Source organism: Sinocyclocheilus anshuiensis, unplaced genomic scaffold, assembly GCF_001515605.1.
Source record: "Sinocyclocheilus anshuiensis isolate Anshui unplaced genomic scaffold, SAMN03320099.WGS_v1.1 scaffold890, whole genome shotgun sequence".
Lineage (NCBI taxonomy): Eukaryota > Metazoa > Chordata > Actinopteri > Cypriniformes > Cyprinidae > Sinocyclocheilus > Sinocyclocheilus anshuiensis.
The window spans coordinates 105,475-129,266 of NW_015537986.1; the positions used below are offsets into that span (position 1 = coordinate 105,475).

The 23,792-nt window shown below is 39.2% G+C and overlaps 1 protein-coding gene across 2 annotated transcripts in view; it reads right to left on the bottom strand.

Moving 5' to 3' along the window:
• LOC107674460 (serine-rich coiled-coil domain-containing protein 2-like) overlaps window positions 1-23,792 on the bottom strand; it is an 82,355-nt gene that overhangs the window by 50,988 nt on the left and 7,575 nt on the right. For both annotated transcript variants that reach the window (XM_016468440.1, XM_016468449.1), the window contains exons 2-3: window positions 7,981-9,351; window positions 6,414-6,598 (exon numbers count right to left, since the gene is read on the bottom strand). In XM_016468440.1, coding sequence (XP_016323926.1) covers window positions 6,414-6,598; window positions 7,981-9,316 — 1,521 coding nt within the window. In that variant the 5' untranslated portion in view covers window positions 9,317-9,351. The remainder of the gene's footprint in view (window positions 1-6,413; window positions 6,599-7,980; window positions 9,352-23,792) is intronic.

The following is a 23,792-nucleotide window of genomic DNA, read 5'->3' on the forward strand; positions in this document are numbered from 1 at the left end:
AAGATCTAATTTTTTGACAATCTCGCACACCCCTACTTTCCACGTATTCCTAACTTCTGAGCCTGCTCGCCTGAAGTTATGGTTGAATGCTCTTCGGCTGGATATCAACACACCCATTAATGTAAACTACGCCAGAGCGCGTACACACCTCACGCACCGGATGCCGTGTGCGCGCTCAAGGAAGTTGGACATAGTGGTGTATTAGAGGTAAAAAATGATATAAATACTGTTCGGTTTCTCGCTCAAACCGATCGTTTTGTGTCTTAGGACATCAATGTGTCGTCACGAGCCGCAGGGTTTAATTTGGATTTGTCTGTGCATGTTTTTTTTACTCTCATAGATTTTGTTACCATTGCCATGCATTATACGACTGATAGACTGCAACGGCTGGACTTAAAAATCATAATTTGTGTTCTACTGAAGAAACAAAGTTTCTACATCCAACCTACATCTTGGATGCCCTGGGGGTAAGCAGATAAACATCAAATTTTCATTTTGGGATGAACTACCCCTTTAAGGCATGCTTTTTGCCCTGTTGTACCCTAAAATCTTTATACAATGGGAGAAAACTTACTTAGTTACACCTTTTGTACTGTTGTTTACAATTAAAATTCAACGCTGTAGCAAATTTGCAGATTCTTCTGGGAATTGTTATAGATTAGGTTTTGCCTTCAGGAAAAAAAAGAGAGAGAGAGAAACGTGTTATCTTAATGGATTCAGAGCCATAGTGTGGACCCTCAAGTGACGCTTGGCAGGGACAAACAACAGACTGGAGAACTAGGCAGATGCATCAAACTTCTAAACAGCCCAACTGACTATACAATGTTGAGAAAGTAGCAATGAAAGCCCATATGACAAGAGTGAAAGTCAGAAGAGACCAAAAGAGAGAATAAGAAAGAGTTATGTATTATGTATAATCTCAGTGTCTCTCTTGCAAACAACAATCTTGTAGAAATTCACCATGTTGGAAACACGCTGCACTCTACTGGAGCACTGTCTTATCTGACCTGTTAGTTATTTTACCTGTTCAGGTTTGTGGGGATCAGGTTTGCTGACTGTTAATTTGTTCCCCTTTTTTAACATTTATTAATTACAACAGCAATGTTTCCTATACGAAAATCAAAACATTTCTGGTTAATTTTCTCAGAAGATAAAGACCGTACATTTAAAATATATCCTCTATGAATTTATTTTGTCAACATTTTTGACTACACTATCACATGGCTTCCAATAAATTAAGGTGGTTTGGCCACAATGTGTCTCCGACGCATCACTCTGAAACAAATTTGCATGACTTTAATATCCTGCACTCAGCATAACCCAGAGAGCAGGTGCAGACACACAGCACACTGGGTCAACTGAACTGTCTGAAAAAATACTCATAAGCGGTGGGGAGGAAATCATCCTTTCTGACTCAGCCAATCAGAGGAGGAGTGCTGATATCTGAGAGTGACAGACGTTCTGGCAGAGAGAGGGAGCAGAACAGATTTCTCTCACTTGGTTGCATACTGAGTCACTTCGGTGCCTTGGTTTAACATTTGACGCAGTGTGTGTGTGCGTGTGTGCTGTTTACTGTATTTGCTAATTAACTTCTGTTTGACCAAGGTTTCTCCAAAATGGATTGTTTCGTCAGATAAATTATAAGCCTATTTTGTTGAAATGGGATATTTGTGTCACAGAGAGCTGTTTACAAACATGCACGAAGACAAAGATGAGAGTTAAACACTCTTTAATAATCCGCACAGGGTAAATCCAACATAGAAACTGGCAATCCAACACAACCGCTTAATTGTGTTCATAATCATGCTCTTGAAAACTATTCAATGTTTAAAGAATCACTGAAACATACAAAACTGCCAGATTTTCTGTCAAGCTGCTTTTGAAAAGTACTATACAAATAAATGTTTTGTATGAAAAAATAATATTTTGTATGAAATATGTATGAATTGAATTGAATTGAATATGGTAAATACAGTATTATTTTTGGATGGGCAGAAATTCTGATTAATAAGTCTACACACATTTTCCAGCCATTTGGAGACTAACGCATTGTTAATGTTATTGTTATAATATCTAAGATAAAGGCCCCAAAATTGCTAATTAAATAAATAATTTTTTAACAGATTTTTTTTTTTATCAATTTTTATCAAACATCTACTGATTTAAAAGTAAAAGGTCGGCATCAGCCATACATTAGAGAAGTGGATACTGTCAGCTACTTACAACATCTTGGGATTTTTCATCCTAATTTACACCTTCACAGTGGCCACAACATTGAATTGTCATGAATTTGCCTGTATTTTATCACGCATCTGATGAAATAACATGGCAGAGTGGTGAAGTGAAAGAGGTGACATCCAATTAATCTGTAATACGCAATGCACAGACGCACAGTGTCTGTATTGTCAGGGAAAAATTCAGGCAAAAATGAAAATTCTCTCATAATTTTTTCACCTTCATGCTTTACGCCAGGTTTCAGCATCAATGGCATGACATCGACATCAAACCTGGCACAATGCAAACAAATGTTTGACTCCTGTTGTGGAGGAGAACCAGTGAATAAGAAATTGAATGTGGGTCTATTCCTTCATATCGTATGAATTCTTAAGACTTAACAATAGTGCGTGAGTCATACAAGCTCCTTTATGATACATTAATCTGCAAACCCCATTCCCCATTTTATTTTATGAAAAAGATCAGCTGCAAAACATTTTTCAAAAAAGTTCCTTGTGTGTTTCATAGAAAAAAAGAAAGCCATATGTGTTTGGAACATCACAAGGGTGAGTAAAAGAACTATTCCTGTTGGATGTTCTTATTAAAATGGAAGACGCTTTCTTCAGAGTGAATATTTGTGAGTTTCTGGTGCCCCCCTGTGGTCCTTGAAGGTACTACAGAAGCTGCACAGCACTACTTCAGCTGCTATGTTCTGCTGGTTATCTTTGGAAATGGATTTGAGGTTCATCAGACCAGAGAATTTTGTTTCCCACAGTCTGAGAGTCTTTCAGGTGCTTTTTTGCTCATTTTGAGGCTCTTGTCTGGCCACTCTGCCTCAAAGCCCAGATTGGCAAAGTGTTGCAGTAGTCCTTCTGTAAATTCCCCAACCCCCCCACACCCACATTTCTACACATGATCTCAGATTCTTGGTCACCTCACTTACCAAAGTCTTGCAGTGATCGCTCACTTTGGTGAGGAAGATTCCTGGTTGTTCCAAAATTCATTTCATTAAGAATTATGGAGGCCACTGTGCTCTTGGGAACCTTCAATGCAACAGAAATGTTTCAGTAGCCTTTCCCAGATCTGCGCCCCCAGATGGCTTGGTTTTTGCTCTGATATGTATTTTCAGCTGTTAGATCTTATATAGACAGGTATGTACCTTTCTAAATCATGTCCAATTAGCAGAATTTGCCACAGGTGGACTTCACTGAGACGGTACAAAGAGCTCAAAGATGATCCAGAGAAATGCAATGCACCTGTGTTAAAGTTCAAGTGTTGAAGCAAAGGGTCTGAATACTTATGTCAATGTGATAGTTCAGTCATGTCTGTAACTTTAACAGCCCAGTTGTTTGGTGTTTTAAGAACAACTGTTCTAACGAATATGACTGCGTACACAAAGCATAGCAAGACTTCACCAGTGAAGAACGATAGTGGGCAAAAATTGAAAATAAATGATAGGGACTGTCAAACACAGAGACGGACTGTGTCCAAACAGCATGGAACCACTGAAGCAAAAGTGAACGCAAACACCAATATTCACCTTGAAGACCCTGTTTCCATAAAAACGGACCACAGAGTGCTTCACAAAGCCCACGTCCATGAAAGAGCTGCAACTGCTAAAACTTTCTTTTGTTGTTTGATTAGAGACAAAGACAGCAGCAGGTATATGTTGTCACTTCAAGAGGTAGTGCACAGATCCAATATCTACAACTGTTAGTGTTTATGCTCACCCATATAACTGACTGACTGGCATTGTGTGTATTTGACTGTTCGGCAAAAAGCCATGAAAGAGAACTCAAATTGGGACTGCTTCAAGGACATTAAAAATAGTAATTTACTTTTGGTCTCATAATTAGAAGCTGCTACTAATCTAAGGGTGGGCGGTATGAGGTATGACAAAAATCTTTTACTACAAAGAAATACGGCTGTCACAATACCAAAATTCACAATGATTTTGACAAAATCTTGGGAGTTCAGCAATAAGCCATGAAAGAGAACTGGAATTCGGTAAAGTCACTACACCAAAATGTGAAACCAAAATCTTACAGATTTCATAATTCTTAATATCACCATAAAACGAATGACTTCACTTGACAACTACAACATTATTCACTCATAAATCGAACTATACTAGGCCTACAGCAAATCTCAACTGGTTGATCATTTATAATGTTGCCACATGGAAACTATCCAATTGCCCAGCTCTTTTGTGGACTTTAAGGCAATTTCTACATTTCTGTAAATCTGCTTTGAAACAATATTTTGTGAAAAGCACTATAAAAATAAAATTGGCTTGACTTCAGTTATATGTTAAAAAAAAACAAAAAACGTATATACAGTAGTCTCTGATTAAATCTGAAGAAAAGCAATAAAAATGCTGAATAACATTTTAGTCTAAATGTGACCCTGGACCACAAAACCAGTCTTAAAGGGATAGTTAACCCAAAAATGAAAATTTGATGTTTATCTGCTTATATCTTAGGTCTGATGTATATCTTAGGTCAAGATATAAATACTGTTCGGTTTCTGGCACAAACCGATCGTTTCATGTCTTAGGACATCAATGTGTCGTAACGAGCCGCAGGGTTTAATTTGGATTTGTCTGTGCATGTTTTTTTTTTACTCTCATAGATTTTGTTAGCATTGCCATGCATTATATGACTGATAGACTGCAACGGTTAAAGTTAAAAATCATCATATGTGTTCTACTGAAGAAACAAAGTCACCTACATCTTGGATGCCCTGTGGGTAAGCAGATAAACATCACATTTTCATTTTTGGGTGAACTATCCGTTTAAGTCGCTTGGGTATATTTTTAGCAATAGCCAAAAAAACATTGTATGGGTCAGAATTATCTATTTTTCTTTTATGCCAAAAATCATTAGGATATTAATTAAAGATCATGTTCCATTAAGATATTTTGCAAATTTCCTACCGTAAATATATCAAAACTTAATTTTTGTTTAGTAATATGCATTGCTAAGAACTTCACTTGGACAACTTTAAAGGTGATTTTCTCAGTATTTAGATTTTTTTGCACCCTCAGATTCCAGATTTTCAAATAGTTGTATCTCGGCTAAATATCCTATCCTATCCTAACAAACCATACATCAATGGAAAGCTTATTTATTCAGCTTTCAGATGATGTATAAATCTCAATTTTGAGAAATTGACCCTTATGACTGGTTTTGTGGTCTAGGGTCACAAATGGCAATAACCACATTATTTTTTCATCATTGGTACATAAACCAGGCCTATATGTAATGTCATACACAATGCACATAAGTAACTAAACAAACATGCAGCATAAACAAAGCCCAAAAGTAGGCCTACGTATCATGGCATTAAATATCCACAAGATGTCTCTGTCAGACCAGTCAATTACGTGGCAGTCATCAGAGCCAAATATTAATAACACATTTTTATTAAATATTATTTAGCAAAATGTATTACTATAATACACTAAAGTAGTGATATGAATACGCAAATGTTGTTTATCTCATCTAATATGTTTCATGTTTACACAACAATCTATTTTACAAAACAGAGGCATAGTTAGACTAATTGATTAATTTACAATCTGGTTTAAATACTGAAAGATAAATATCATTATAGGGAGAGGCAATTAACAAGCTATCACAGATGCAAAGGAGGATAAAGGCTAGCACTGTAAGCATAAATGCCGAGTCATTCTCTGGTCTGACTTTGCTTTCATCTCACTATTTACTGATGCCATGAAGCTGACAATCTGATCGTCTGCTTCCAGGGGAAAGACAAATGGATATCAGCAGGAGCCAATTTGGGGTACTCTCAGTATTATGATGCATAATCACAGATGCGCCTGCAATAACTCAAGCCGACACCCTTATCCAGGCAGTCTCTGGGCTATGAACACAAGACAGACTTCACTTTAACCACACAAAAAATCAGCAGTGCTGTGCATTTCAGGAGCTTGCAAACAAGATTGCAGAGAGTTGTCTAGAGGAGTGATTCTTCGCTGCAGGGGGGGTTGCTTCAGGAGCTGTACCAGCAAGTTAAATAACCACTACTAAAAATTAAAAAAGAGATGCGTAACCTCAATAATCCTCTAATTATGAAGCTGTTTATGAAAAAAAAAAGGTTATGTTATTGTGGTACTTCTCTCTTATAAGTCACTTAGGTCAACTCCTGCATTAAAAAAAAAAAAGTTTTGGACTCACCATGCTGTTGAGATCAGAGTCAAAGCTTCCACAGGGATGTCCAGAGCCTCCCAGTGCCTCCATTCCCTCTTCGTCCCACATGTAAGTCCCTCCAGAGCTGTCTGAGGGTGACAGGTCCAAAGACGAGCCATGAGGAAAATGGCCTACAGGAGACAACGACTCATGCTCGAAGTCATCTTTACAAGCTGAAAGAAAGACAATAAGCTGGGTAAGAAAGTGAAAGAGAGATATATGTTTACGTAATCTTAGTGACAGTATTACATCATTATGCTGCCTTCTAAGGTGCCTTGTTTTGGCAAAAATCTAAAGATATATATGTATAGTACATACTAAGAAAAGAGGATCTTTTGTGAGAGTTTTACAATTATTCAAATAATAATCCCACTGGCTTGTGTTTAAGGGATAATGTAAAGTCAACCTGTCATTACTAAACCTTGACAGGATGATCAGGGGCCAGATTCATGATACATTCTTGAAAATAAAATTCTTCTTAACTGCTATTTTCTTCTTATTTTCTAACTTAAGAATAAAGTTAAGAATGTTTTGTATTCCCAAAAAAACATTTCTAAAGAATGTTCTTACCTTTTTTAAGATTGTTATAAGACAAAACTTAAGAATATGAATTCCTTAAAAGAATGCTCTAATGCTCTAATAAAGAAAGTTAGGACAACCTCCAGTTAGTCTTAAATCACCAGAGGTAAGATGTTTAATGAATTTATTGGGTTGTTTTAAATATTAAGCATTACATCACAAGACTAGCTACATATTAATATTACTAGGGATGTGCACAAGTGTTCTCATCATTATGAGTGATGTGTTGAAATTCAGAAACAACTCTACAAAAATTACTCAAATTAGTCCAATAAGGGACCTCGTTTCTAATTTTATAATTACAACATAATTTTCGACAGCATTCAGCACATATGAGAGTGGCCAAACATAGGACGCATTCACTCTAGAGAGAGCGTGAGAAAGAGGAAGCACAAATGCAACGGACTGCTCCATCTTGAGACCGGTTTTATAAAAAGTATTATTTAAAAACACATGGTGCATAAAAAAAAACTATTGCAAAACTATAAAATGCTAAACTCCCATCAAGCCCGGCATAACTGAAATAGTTGTGCACTTATTATGATTATTACAGTAATCTGACTGCAGGCAGCACAAAAATACAGTCTTTGAGGTGTTTTCCATGCATTATTCAGCAAGTGTTCAGCAAGAACCGTCAATCACCAAATTATGCGACTTATTTTAAGTCATTTTATTCTTTAAAAATGTTTTCTTAAGAATACATTTAAGAACCATTCAATTATTGCATTTATGAACATTCAAGAATTTATCTTTAGAGATTTCTTAGCTTCAAATATATTTTTCATGAATCAGGCCCCAGGACACCAATAGTGAATGGAGGGGTCATCTAGCACACTCTGAAGGTAGCAACCAAAGTAGGCTGCAGACAGTGAGTCAACTAACTAGGGTTTGAACAGTCAAAATGTCAGAAACAAATGTGGAAAATCGGAAAAGTTGCTTTGAGGTGTAATGGAAATAGATTGATTCTCAGCCACACCTGTGAGGCCCATCCCTGCCCAGTCAACGGTTTCGGATAAGAAGGTGTGCAGGCTGGTCACTGATGATTCCTCATTGCACTTGGTAATTAGAGCGCTGTCATCTTTACATAGTCCTAAGTGGTCTAACCCCTCATTGAGGACAGGCAACAGCAGGGTCTCACCTCCATTCCCGAGATTATCAAAGTCATCCATGTACTCTTCACTAGTGTCATTGTGCTCCACAGAGGAGGACGATGATAGCGACATGTCCTCCAAGGAGGGGCCCAGACTCCCCTCAGCCTCCTTTGCTTCAAAAGAAGTCTCATTTGGGGTAGTTTCAATACTTTCAATGTTGCTACTTGGTTCTGAACTGTTTTCTGCTATCTTTGTAGTGTCTTGGACATTTTCACTCAATTCTGCTTCTTTCTGGACAGTTCCAGGGAAAACAGTAAGTGGATGTTTGGTTAGTGTTGGACGTGTAAGTCTATAACTGAGCACAGAAGGTTTGTTACCTGAAAAGCTTGGTAAAAGGGATTTCTTTATTGTGTTTGTCTGCAAAAGATGACTGCTAGTAGTTACAGAATGCCTTGGCATTTCATATTTACTTACTTTTTCTTTGGATAATACTGTGTTTGGCTCTATGAGGGATGATCTAGCCACTGGAGACTGTGCCAAAGGTCTGGGAAGTTCTTTAGCAAGCTCTGTAGCTTTGTTAAAGGAGAAGGAACGGGTAATAGGTGGGTTGGTGGAGCATGCTACCCTCTTGGAGTGGGTGAAAATCTCTTTAGAGGCAGACTTGATGCTGTCGTTGGACAGGGATAGTTTGCTCTGCAGGGTTCTTTGTTGGGGTACATGACCAACACTGGGCCCTGAGGAGCCACAACGCCCATTACCACCACTTACTCCATTCTGAGTAGCCATGTCATTATACAGGGGATTCCATGTTGAGAGGCGTTTGGGAGTAGTCATGCGGATTTTGCTAGGCTGAGGTATGCTCCTGGGACAGCTACTTTGTGAAGTAAGGACTGCACTTTTACATTTTACTGCAGCTGCAGGGGAAGGTTTTTTATTCACCATCATTGGGGACCGTGATTTTATAGTTACACTAGTCTCCTCATCCAAGCTGTCAGTGTGTTGAACTTTATTTCCAATGTCCTCTTCATCCTTTCTCCAATTTAGGGATTGCAGATGTGTCAAATTATTGTGCCTGCCTAGAGGTACACCTTTAGACTCCGAGGAGGAAACTGGGAGGGCAGATCCTTGGGGAAGGTTGGTCATGGTGGTGCCTGAGGGACGGGAAGCAAACTTGGGCAACCTGGAGACCATGTTGAGCTGTTTGACAGCCTTCCTTTCCATCAGCTAGGTTCACCACCATGGATGTGAAGACAGAACTGCAAAAAGGAGAGAAAGAGAGGACGGAATATGAACCAAGCAGTGTTGTACACCAGAGGTGCCCAATCCTGTTACTGGAGATCTGTCTTCCTGTAAAGTTCAGCTCCGACCCTGATCAAACACAACCGAACCAGCTAATTAAAATCTTCAGAAGCACATGATGTGTTCGATCAGGGTTGGAACTCTGCAGGCAGGTAGATCTCCAGGAACAGGATTGGGCGCCAGTGGTGCAGCGCATGGATATGCAGGGTATGCACATTGTAATATCACAATGACGACTGATGGGCCCTTTCATATTATTTTACATGTATATTCTGTTCTACTCTGTGATTTAAAGTCCCAGAAAAATCTTTTACATATATTCAAATTCGATAATGTGATGATGATGCAAATAAGGGCCAATGACGTTTCGGCAAAGTATTTCATAATTTGACAGGGCATAGTGGAGGAGAAGGTTTTCTTCAAGAAATCAACCAAATGTGGACTTCACACATAGCTTTGTTATGCCTTCAGAAGATTTTCAATCAGAGCATGGTAATCAGAGTATGGACTACTAGTATTGGTACTTCAAATTATTGTCATCAGATATTATGTTCCTGCAGGAAACTCATTTTAAACCAGAATCCCATGTTAGATTTAGGGGTAAATGAATCTGACAAAGCAATCACACAATACAGTATAATTCTTCTGCCAAAGCTTAGATCATTGTCTAGAAATTGGAGGCCTAATCCCTGTTTACTAAGAAATACAGTCTTTATTAATTATTTATTAAGCCAATAAATGAAGAGCTTTTTAATTTTTTTTTTTTTGCTCTGGGATGCATTTAAGTGGAAATACTGAGCATGTTCGTCTGAAGAAAGAAAGTAATATACATATGGGATGGCAAAAGGGTGAATAAATGATTAGAGAATTTTCATTTTTGGGTGAATTATCCCGCATTTAGCGTTATATCTTTTTCCACTGTGATATCCCATTGGATGGAGTAATAACTTCTGCTAATTAATCAATTTGAGATCTCTGAGATGCGGCTGTATTGAACATGGCACCTGACTGCTTCACTGTAGTTGATTGTTACTACACAGTGTTGATTGTTGAGTTGTAGTTCCAACCACGTACGTTTGCGATGCTTTTTGCGAATGTTCGTTTGAACTATGGTTTCAGGAAACACTGAACCAACATTGAACTACTATGTTGGTAAAGATGGAACTTGTGACCATACTATGCTAACAATGACACCACTGTTCAGTTTATGGAGCTCTCTTCTAAAGAGACTTCAGATCTTAATCAGGTGTGTTAGAAAAGAAAGACATACAAAATATGCAGAGCAGTGGGGAGCCAGGACCAGAAGTGAGAACCACCTTATTCCCTGTCCTCAGACTTCCCCTTGTTTGAAGGGAGCAGGCAAATTTACAGGCAAATGATATACAAGGACTTTAAAAAGTGTCTCAATATTTTTAACAAGGAGACATCATATGAGAGTTCCACCCTTCCAGGCAATACTCTGATTAAGATCAGAGAGGTGAAATCCACGTGTGCACCTGGATGAAGATTAACCTGATGCAGGGGTACAAAGCATTGCACATTCATTACGTTACAAAAGTTCAAAAGTCCTGTCCATGTTAATGAATTCACTGGAGGGATAAAGCATGACCAAGTGGAGATATTGCCATATTGCCAAGAGTTGGTGGATACAAAGTATCTATTCAGGAGCAAGAAAGAGCAACATGCCCTGTGACTAACTGAGATCCATCAGTACTGGAAACATGTTATGTTCAAGCCTCTAAAGAATTTGTTTATAGTTGCAATGAAAAGTCGGTAAACCATTTTGGAATTTTTGATCTGACATTATCTGACTAAACTAGCAACACACAAATAACCAAAGAACTAAGTGACCCATTGATTTTAGTAACTTAAAGCATCCTTTAGCAGCAACAAACTACACCAAATGTTTCCTGTAGCTGCTTATAACATTTGCACAACATCGAGGATTAATTTTGGACCTTTCTTCCCTACAAAACAGTTTCAACTCATCAACATTTTTGGGTTGCATAGCCCTCTTCTGGTTATGCAGATCATTCTTGTATTGTTTAAATTTCTCATCAAGTAATCAACAGAAAAAGTACTATTTTATTACAAAGATCTTTGGGACATACCATGGTAAGTACCTTTAAAATATCGGTGCTTGAATTTTACAATCATTCATTATAGGATTAAAGTTATGTACTACACTAGAGAGTTTTTTATGGTTGCTGAGCAAGCAACTTTATATGCGGCATTAATAGAGTGCTGCCGTGATGACTTATTTTTGTAGGCCAACAGAAGTTAGCATCGCCCTGGTTCCCTTCACAAAAACTAACAGAATTTTCACATTGGCTCTTGGTTTATTGCAGAAAATATGCTCTGTCACCAACAAAGAATGCCTGTACCAATACATTGCCGGTCAAAAATTGCCTTTACCTGTTGACCTTTACCTGTTACTCTATTAGTTAAACAAGAAAAGTACCATTTAATAATGATTGGGTTCAGACCCATCTTATTTAACTTATCCAATAACAAATATAACTGAAGAGTTTTTAAAAGCTGAGCTAAAATCAATAAAAAGTCAACTTGCATATTCCACAGTGTCCTCCAAATGTTTAAGAACCAAGTGGGTAATACTGCTAATTGCATCATACGAATTCCGTTCTTGTCTTTAAGCAAACAGCCATGGGCGTAATTTAAAATTCACCTCAGTTTTCAATAAAGACAACATATTTCTCAAAACATTTCATTACAACTTATGTAAATGAAAAAAGGCCTAAAATCACTATTTTCAGCTGGGTAAGACCTCTGTGGTAATGGGGTAATCACCATTTTTTTCTACAATGCAGGAACCATACGTGAATCCAATGAGCATTGGAAAAGTGTGCACCAGACTGGGCACCAAGCTCTTCAGCACAAGTTTTTAGGAGGCAAGAGAAAATCTCATCCGGTCCTATATATATTTAATGCATATCTGGAGGAACAACAACTCTCAGCTCCCTTCAAGCTGTCCACCTGGAGCATCATCCATGCTATCTAACTGCTTATTGAGCTCCTGATTTTAGTCCAGCCCAATTCTTATTATTAAAAGCCCACACCAACTCAGTTAAAACATGCAAACTCCTCACGAAGGCCTCCTGAGTCTGATTCGAACCAGGGACCTTCTTGTTATTAGGCAAAAGTGCTACACCCTGAGTCACTGTGTGCCCAAATATGATGAAATTAGATGCTGTGCATTTCATTTGTGAAATTTTTAAGAGCCAAACTAGAGCTAAATGATTCTGGATAAATTGAGAATCACATAGTTTTTTTTGTTTGTTTGTTTTTTTCAAATAGAGATCATTATTCTGAACTAAACAAATTAATTTACTAGAGGTTGTGACAAAATATTAATTGCTGCAGTCTAGCCTATTTAAAAATGATTAATTAATTGGAATGATTTTTATTTTATTTTTATTTTTTTGGAATGAATTAATTATTCAATGACTCACTCATAAACACTTGTGTCATTACTGGATGAATCAGCATTTTTGAACGAATCTCTTGAATGAATGATTCAATGACAAATACAGTTTTTAACAACTGACACAAACATTATTTGAAGCGCCAGTTACTTTCAAAAGGTGATTTGCTCTATTTTGATCGCTACCATAAAACATCAGTGTTTATATCTGAACTATAAACTTCTGTGTTTATAGCTGTGGATCATCCAGATAACAACACAGTATTAAGAATCAAGTGTATGTAAACTTTTGAACAGGGTCATTTTTATAAACTCAACTAGTATTTTCTCTTGTGGACTATATGTAAATATCTTTGATGTGAAATATCTTATTCAGGTCAGTAATAAATAAAAAATAACATGCATTTTTGTATGATCCCTCTTATTTTGGTAAAATAATTAACATTTTGCAGATACTGCAAAATGTATGTAAAATTTTTACCACAACTGTACTGTGTTCACTGTGTGTGTGTGTGTGTGTGTGTGTGCGCGTTTTTGTGACAAATGAGGACATTTGTATAATGACAAAGGTATGACATAGGTATTACAAGGAGAAGGTGACTTTTCAGGACATTACCCCATGTCCCCACTTTTCAAAACGCTTATAAATCACACAGAATGGAGTGTATTGAAAATCTGAAATAGCACAAAGTTTCCTGTAAGGGGTAGTTTAGGGGTAGGGTTGGTGTAGGGCAATAGAATATACGGTCTGTACAGTATAAAAACCATTACGCCTATGGGATGTCCCCACTTTTCACAAAAACAAACCTGTGTGTGTGTGCGTGTGAATTTTTTTTAAAGTCTCTTATGCTCACCAAAGTTGTGCTGATTTAATCAAAAATGCAATAACATAGTAATATTATATTGCGAAACATTATCACAATTTAAAATAACTGTTATTTTTTAATTATTACTATTGTTGAAAACAGTTGTGATGCTTAATATTATGGAAACTGTGACACATAAAACAAATATATTTAATATAGAAGAAAAAAGTGTCAAGAAAGATTGAAACAGCCTACAAGACCACGTGACATGGGATACTCATGGGATGTCATGACAATTCCAGGAAGTTATTTTTGACCCTGCTGAGTCACTGAAAAGAGTGCAGCTGGATTGAAACCCACTGGACTGAACAATTAAAGATCTAACAGGAGAGTCGATGCACCTATAGCCATTTACTTACTTCTAAGACACACATTTGCTTCTCATCACTATTTGCATATGAACTGTATGTTGTGTTAACTGAGTGAATGTGTTTGCAGTCAAACTCCCAGACACACCTATGCTTACACATGACACATGAGGTGGTGCAAATGGATGCAAGCATGAGAAATCAAATTTTGTCTGTAAAAGGCCAACAATAATAAACAGATTAGACAAAATGACAGACACATATAGATGTGACAGAAATGACTCACTGATAAATGGCATCCCACACACATCTGTATCATTTGATAAAATTATCACAGGCCTATCACAGTGTAACTATATATATATATATATATATATATATATGTACACTGAACAAAATTATAAACGCAACACTTTTGCCCCCATTTTTCATGAGCTGAACTCAAATCTGTCTAAATCTGTGTTAGTGAGCACTTCTCCTTTGCCGAGATAATCCATCCACCTCACAGGTGTGGCATATCAAGATGCTGATTAGACAGCCTCACACTGGCTGAGAGTCTTTTCCAGCAGTGCGATATTCTAGTGTTAACAGAACTCTAACCATTTCACTGTTTGTATCACTCTGCTTGCAGTAGCTTATTTCTCACAGTGAGTGTCCACTATAATTTTTAAAATAATACTGTTTTTGTGTCACGGAATGTAGTGTTAAGAGTTTTTTTAAGGCAAGAATGTAGTTGTTTACACTTCAAATATGCGGTTTGTTAATAAAGATAACGTCTATTTGAAAAATTGCAAATATTTTATTTCTTCAGAGCAAAAAATAATGACTATCACACCTAGAATATCATTCAGTGTAACAACATATATAAAAAAATATTGTTAGGCATATTTAGAATGAGAACCATTAGATGACATTCAAAGACTCTATTTAAGCATAAGTGCAGCCACTAAAAACTGATTAAATGTCATTTTGAATCTTTACCGATTTTTGCCATTATCCTAACCACTTAACCACTAGGTTTTACCCATTTGTCAGGAAAAAGTTTTTAATCATTTTAAATATAATATAATTTAGTATGATCACTTTTTCTTTTATATATTTTAATAAGTACAAATCTGATAATTATGTTTAATTTTTACATAAATATATCTGTTAAACTGAATGATGATGGAACATTATTTCACCAATATTTTGGCATTTTCAAAAAAGTTATTTGAATCATTAAAGTAGACACTTTACTTGCATTTAATATGCTTTCTATGCATATAAAATCACTTTTGTACATTTAATTTGATGCAGACACCAAAATGGAATGTCTCATCTGGTAACATCATGACACGATCATAATTTTGATGGTAATACAAAACTATTTATATGAATTGCATACTTCACAAATGAAATTTACTTTAGATTATTCATAACTAATGAATAAGTCTGGCATTATGTAACCCTTACGTAAATAAGACTGAAATGTTCCTATTAAAAAAATCTTACTCTAAATTCTGATGGGATGAGATGCATTAGTAGCAGCATTTGAAAGCAGTATAGCTGATTTACACCCGTGACACACATCAATTGATTCTGTATTAATGTTGCAAACTGTGAAGTTGTTACGGATGTGTCCCAGGAAGGCAGACGAAGGCAAAGGGGTAATTCTAATAAACTGATTTAATAAATGTGAATTGCAAAAACACAAGAGACACACCACGAAACTTAAAGTAGAACGGACAAAGGCTAAGGGGAGAACTGAGAGTATTTGAAGGGGAGCAAACAAAAGAACTAATGAGTTAATTAATCAAACACATGTGAACGAAATGACAATTAGGAGCCAAAGTAAAACTAGGTCACAGGGGAACAGATAAACTGAAAACACAATGAAAACAGGACAAAAACTAAACATAACCCTCACATTACTCCCCCCTCCCGGAAGGCGCGTCCCGCGCCATAACGGGGGTAGCGCCCTGGCGGATCAGGGAGCTCCGGGAGCCATGGCGGAGCAGGGGACTCAGGAGGCCATGGCGGATCAGGGGACTCAGGAGACCATGGCGGATCAGGAGACTCAGGAGACCATGGTGTATCCTCCGTGGCCTTGACTGGCTCGGCCACAGGTATATGCCCCCCCCCCAAAAAAATCTTCTTGGAGAAATCTAGGAATCCTGGGGGTCGCTCAGGAGGAGCGGGCTCTGGTGGGCGCTCTGGAGGAGTGGGCACTTGAGGGCGCTATGGTGGAGCGGGCACTTGAGGGCGCTCTGGAGGAGCGGGCACTTGAGGGCGCCCTGGAGGAGCCAGCTCTGGGGGGTGCTCTAGAGACAAAAGAGGGCTGGACGGGACCAGCGGAGGCGAAGGAGACGAAGGAGAGCTGGACGGGACCAGCGGAGGCGAAGGACACGAAGGAGGCTCAGAGAAGCGTGTTAGAGTGGCTTCTGGGGTGAGGACGGGTGCTGAGAACCCCGGGGGCAGCGCCATGTCCATTATCGCCGATTGACACACTGGAGCGGACTCTGGAGCGAGCTCTGGGGCTGGAGCCGACACTGGAGCAAATCTTCTTGGGGAAAACTAGGTATCCTTGTGGTTGCTCAGGAGGAGCGTGCTTTTGAGGGCGCTCTGGAGGAGCGGGCACTGGAGGGCACTCTGGAGGAGCGGGCACAGCAAAGCACTTTTGAGGAGTTGGCACTGGAGCGAGTGCCACATGAACATCCGGCGGGCTTGACTTCCGAGCAGCCGGCCATCTTGACTGCTGAGAGCCCGGCGCTCCTGGGCTGAAGACTCCGGCGGAGCTTTGGAGGACCACGGAGAATTTGGGGTTAGGCAGGCGGTAGGAGCCATTGGAGTGGTATGTGGAGGTTCTCAGAGTGGGGTGAGCTGGGGAGACGCGGCGCATTCCTGCGGGAGTTGGATGACGAGGATTGGGAAGTCTCATTACTTCCTCAACTTCCATATCAGAGCTATTTAGGAATAGTACGAGATTAATCACCCGTTGGGAGATCGCAGCGGATTATTTCGTCATCCAACCCCAGCAGGAAGCACGCACCTAGAGCGGTGTCGTGCCAACTCACCCGGTTGGAGAGCTCAAGGAAACCCTCCACATATCGCTCCAACCTCCGACCGCCTTGCCACAAACCCCACAGCGCGTCCTCAGCTGCAGTCATCGTTGTGGTCCGTTCTTCTGTTACGGATGTGTCCCAGGAAGGCAGACGAAGGCAAAGGGGTAATTCTAATAAACTGATTTAATACATTTGAATTGCAAAAACACAAGAGACACACCACGAAACTTAAAGTAGAACGGACAAAGGCTAAGGGGAGAACTGAGAGTATTTGAAGGGGAGCAAACAAAAGAACTAATGAGTTAATTAATCAAACACAGGTGAACGAAATGACAATTAGGAGCCAAAGTAAAACTAGGTCACAGGGGAACAGATAAACTGAAAACACAATGAAAACAGGACAAAAACTAAACATAACTCAGTTGCTCAGCAACTGTAATTAACTAATCTCTGTTTTACATCACACCCTTAATAACAAGTTTTTCCTCATCTTGACTTGTTTGAGGCGCATTCCCACTATGTTTTCACATTTCAGAATCAGAAAGAAATCAGAATCAGAAAGAGCTTTATTGCCAGGTATGTTTACACATACGAGGAATTTGTTTTGGTGACAGAAGCTTCCACAGCACAAACCGAATGACAAGACAAGACACACATAATAAAAATAATAAAAATGGGATAAGTAAATAGGAAATAACAATATACAAAAAAATATTTAAAAAAAAATACACAACATACAAAGTATATGTTTCTTTGACATTCTTATGTGTAATGAAAAGCATTCCTGCTCAAATACATTATATCTACTGTGGTATAAACAGTATAATAGAATCTGCACAGTATACTGAATACCACCTAGCTTTTCACAAAGTTAACAATAAATGACATGGACAGCATTACCACAACCATCTAAACAGTTACAATCCAGCTGTTACAAACAGTTTGTCCAAAGATTATAGAATACCCAAGACGTGTCACTCATATAGTTTTGAATGGGGAAAAATGCAACACTCAATATGGCCACTCTATTGAACGAAGCCCCGCCTACTGAGTAAAAGAGCCAATCGCTAATCTGTAAAGTCAGCACGTTACTGCAGCTGCACCCCCCCCCCGTTGAATAACAGATATAAACTGTGACCGTACTGAACACCACTGTATGTGTGTGTGTGAGACAAGGCCAATGCATATTCTATATTAATGCGCTGCTTTAATTGATGCGCGCACACCACTCGCACACAGAGATCTGAGATCGTTCTGTACAAAAAGTAACATTCAGCGTTGCCATGTGACTTATTAATCGATACTGAATCGCTACATTATATTTCTCAGCAACGAGGGCGGTAAAATCACTGTTTTTTAAGTAACTAAACTCAGCTTCATTGTTTGTAGAGAGAGACACAGACGCAGACAATTTACACATCTCTCTCTCTCTCTCTCTCTCTCTCAAAATGGCCATATCTGAGAAAAAAACATTCGAGTAGTTTGCATCACTGGATATAGATGTCGGTCATTTAACATTTCTATCATAAAACATATCGTTAAATGTTGACTAATATAAAATTATTTGCAGCTTCATCGTACCTCGCTCTCTTTAACGATAAACTGACACTTCGCGCTCTGCTTCTGTAAACAGTAAACCCCGCCTACTTTTATTTGATTGGCCATCTCAGTCATTTTGACGTTGATGAGTGATGTTAGACCGCTGAGGCTTTGATCTGAAGCACCTAGTATGTGCAGCGGTCGCGCGCACATCTGTAGACTAGCGCAAGTTTATCACACTTTAATAGTATTTATAGCTCCTAACAGACTGTGTGACTATGAGAAGTTATTACCTCAAAATGTACGTCAGTATGCAGTTTTCCCTATTGCTCACGTGCCAGCGATTATCCCTCTGCGTGCCACTGTTGGCACGCGTGCTGTAGGTTGCCGACCCCTGTTCTAGACGCTCCTATCAAAAAGCACAATACCAAAGTCCAGAGGGTGGTGGAGCGGAGGCGGAACAAGGGGAAGGATGGATGGCCATGTCCATGGAGTGGAAGAACTGGAGACAAGGGTGGAGCAGGATGCCAGGGCGGAGCTGGCAGAGCAGGAAGCCAGGGCGGAGCCGGCAGAGCAGGAAGCCACCAGGGCGGAGCAGGCGAAGCTGAAGACCACCACAGCAGAGCAGATGGGACCGAAGATCCCCACAGCGGAGCAGATGACCACCACAGCAGAGCAGACGGGACCGAAGATCCCCACAGCAGAGCAGATGACCACCACAGCAGAGCAGACGGGACTGAAGATCCCCACGATGGAGCAGAAGACCACCAGGGTGGAGCTGATGGAGCTGAGGACCACTTCAGCGGAGCTGATGGTGCAGGGGATCACCAAGATGGCTCAGGCTGAGCAGGTGTCCACCAAAGTGGAGCTGACGGGACAGGAGACCAAGGCGGATCAGATGGGACTACAATAGAGAGCACAGAGAGGTTAACAACAGCCTCTGCCTCCGTAACAGAACAGGCAGACAGTTCAGAGACGGCCTTCTTGGCCATGACAAGCCAGGCAAGGAGCTCAAGGGTGACCTCTGTGGTTGAGACAGGACAGGCAGGGAACTCACAGCCTGGCACCAACACAGGACTGAGCTCTGGGGCTTGAGCGGGATCTGGAGCAGACTAATGGACTGGACAGGACTCTGGAGCAGACCCATGGACTGGAGCGGGCTCTGAAGCAGATTCATGGACTGTAGCAGACACTGCTGCCTCAGAATATTGTATAGCCCAGACACACAAAATGGCGACCACCATTACTGGAAGGGCAGCGGAAGGTGGGAGAAACTCTGAGATCGCTGGGCTTGAAAACACTGAGGCCGCCAGGCATGAGAGCGCTGGCGCTGTGGTGCTTAAGAGCGCTGAGGCCACCGGGATGCCTGCCACTAGCACTGACATCAGCGGTGGGTCCACCAAACTGGACATCAGTCTTGGTTCCCTGGGCACTGCCTTACTAGCTTCAAGTGCAACTAGCTTCAAGCAACGTTCATGATGGCCGGGAACACTGGCGTGGCATCCATGATGGCTGAAGACTCTGGCATGATGTCCATGACGGCTGAAGACTCTGGCATGATGTCCATAACGGCTGGAGACTCTGGCGTGGCGGCCATGATTGCTGGAGACTCTGGCATGATGTCCATGACAGCTGGAGACTCTGGCGTGGCAGCCCTCTTGCAGAGAGGCTCTGGACTGGCGGCCATCTTGTGGAGAGGCTGGGCTGGCAGCCCTGTCATGTTGAGACTCTGAAGTGGAAGCCTAGGCCTGGGCGATAAAACGGTATCGGTATTTATCGATGGTACACCATCATCGATAACGATAGAAAAAATGTTCAATATAGCGCACAATAGTTTCATGCTTATTTAATTTAAAGGCACATTATGAGTGACAAGCAGACAGCCAACAGAACACGCGAACACATGCTGAAATGAGTGCCGTGCCTGCCTGCAATGAGGAGACCGTGAATCAAAAAAAGAATAGCCAAATTTAAAATAAAAATTCGCATTCGAATGCAAAAACAGTGTATTTGAATTTTTGGTGTGCGTTCGAGAGCCTCATCAGCGGCACACAAGATGCGGTGATGATGTAAGTGTCATTGTTGCATTTTAATGTTTCTGTTAGTCAATCCAGTTGAACACACAAGATGCGCCACTGCTGCATTTTTCATTCAAAATATTAGAGAAATATAGAAGCTCAATGCGGAGAAGATATTTGTTAGGTTACAATTATGACTGTTGCACTCGCGTCTCGCACAAGAGATGAATAGAAAGCCATGTAAAGTTAAAAGAGGTTCAACTTTTAGAAAACATGTCTTGAGAATTTGTGGGGGGTTTATTACATTCCACTGCGTCTTATATGTTTTTAAATGCAATTGTGTGATCGGCACTTTGGCTATTTGTATTAAGCTATGCAGAAAAACAATGATGCTGTTTTTTTCATAATTGTTTATGCAATTTACGAAATTATATTTGATTTATAAATATTAGTTTAGACGGTATGCACTTTTTTATAGACAGTCATTATTTTATTGCATTGACTAAACAGTTTAATGAGGTGCATTATTTTCCTCATTGCACCCTCCTGTGGCCTCAGGAGACAGGCCAAATGTTTCCTTAACACTTATTTAGTCTGCATATAAAATATAAGAAAGGAGATATTTGTTTCAATTTTATTTTATGTTTGACTGTTAAAACTAAAATAAGTAGTTGTCTTAATAAATTGGGTAAATTAAAAATACAGTGGTTAAATTTAAACTTTTTTCTACTGCTCTTTAAGAAAGGTTATAAAAAATATTCAATAATTACCGATACCGAACAATATGAAACATTATATTGTGATAAATTGTTTAGCTATATCGCCCAGCCCTATGGCAGCCATGTCATGACGAAACTCTGGTGTGGGAACTACAGGGCAGGAAGGTACGTATAGCACAGGGCTAGCAACCATTAAAACATGACATGCTGGTAATCGTGGTGGGCCAAGTTCTGTGGCCCCTGGGACTTGGTACATGGTGCATGGTAACTAAAATATTAGTTAACGGCTTAAATAATGACTACATAAAGAACATTTTCATTAAAAGAGAAAAACTCACCAAAAAAATTAATGAGAAATGTAATCCTAGGGCCCTGCTAAAGATGCAAACACTGACAAATCATTAGAGTCTGCATGCAAACAGAGGGGAAGAGACCCAAGTCCCCTTCATTTGAGGTGTTACTTACTACACAGCTCTTTATATATATATATCTGTCTCCACTGAACTGTCTGAAATCACGCTGTAGAAGTCAACATATCTGATTTAGATCAGACATGATGCACTCCCAGTCTCCAAGAAAAAGAGGAAGTATACATCATCCCACAGTCACAAGATCATTATATCACACACACACACTTTGTTGTTCATCACATCATCTTCCATCTTCCAAAACTTTTCATACTGAAGGTCATTAATCAGTCGATTAATATGGCTACAGAAAAATATAATGCACAAAACTACAGACTATTTATTTATTTATTGGATGGATGCAGAAATTATGACAGAAGGTTCATTTTTAGGTGAACTACATTAAGGCACTGCAAAATGAGCATAAAATTATTCACTGGCTATTTTTAAGCAAATTGGGGCAAAGAAAAATATCACTCTCATTTTCTCTTTCAGCATACTAAGCACCACAGAAGCATTTAAACAATCTATGCTGACTTACCCTACAACAAAAACGTCACTGCTTCAATCTCATCACACACCTCTCTGGCCTTATCAAGCCTCATAGAAAGACTTCAGATGACCCAACACCTTTGAAGAGATGATGCTGACCCCTGCAAGGACCCCAGATGATGCCAACTTGAATCGATATGCACAGCTGCCAAATTTTCTCTATATTGTAATCATTATGATTGATCACACTGTAATAATTGCTTTAATGAGCTTCTGCCTAAAATTAATTAATGTTAGCTAACTGTATGATTCTATTTTCTTGAACTGTTAATTTGTGAAATGAACATTACTTGTACACATTCACTTCTACTTTGTAATGTAGACACATGCATTTTCTGTAAAGCTGCTTTGAAACATTGTGTATTGTTAAAAGCGCTATACAAAAAAAAAGAAAAGAAAAGTGGTTTAGTCCATTGTAGCTGTAGCTTTTGGCAAGAATGTCACCAAATATTCAGAACTGGGGAGACCAAATGACATTATGTTTAAACACTGAAAACACTGGGGGGGTTAATGATTTTATCCATCTGTTGTTGATTTAATTGTGAAATGTGAGCAGTGAGCATTGTGTATTGAACTGGAGGCATACATCTGCATGCAAATGGATTAACTGCAGCATAGTCTTGCATACATCAGCAGAAAGTCATAAACATTATGTACATAAAAAATATGTAAAGATTAGTTGCTTACAATAAGACCAGTGACTTGCATTAAGAATATTTGATTTCATGTCGAATATACATGAGCAAAAATGTGTTATATCATGGCTGTGATTCAGCTATACGAACAAGGAAACAGCTAATCACAGCTGTGTCAGCTTGGTAGTGGCTGTTAATGTGTTAAAATCTGAATTCAACATTAACAATCACTTTATTTCAACTTGAAGGGCTCTGATAACATATCTGTGAAAATAAGAGACATTACAAAAGAGTTTTGAAAAATGTATGAAAATAAGTGCATGTAGGTGTGGGTAGCTAATATATGTAACTGCCATCAAAGCTGGTTAATTAAAATAATATGACATGTATATAAATTGCAGCCTTTGCGATTTGATTTGAATTGCGCTGGTAAGCCATTTTGTGATTTTGGCTTTATTCTGATCAATGGTGCGACCCTAAATTCAACTGACAAGAACATAAGTAAGGAAAAACGAGGGAGTGTCCCAAACAGCCATCTGGTGTGTGGAACTACTTTTTTATACCATAGATTCAGGGTCTGTCATCGCTATAATTTAAAAGATGCGTTCAAGCTTCTGTCACTAATTTGATACGTTAAAACTAGCAACAATGTCTTGACTCATTTCTATACTTTAAAGGTCCCATGGCATGAAAATTTCACTTTATGAGGTTTTTTAACATTAATATGAGTTCCCCTAGCCTGCCTATGGTCCCGGACCTTTAATACAACCATTAAAAAAAATTAATTCATTAATTAAAGACCGTGGGGGAAAAAGTGAATGTTTTGCTGTTTGGGGGCTATGCAGTAGTTTTATTTGCCTTTACCTGC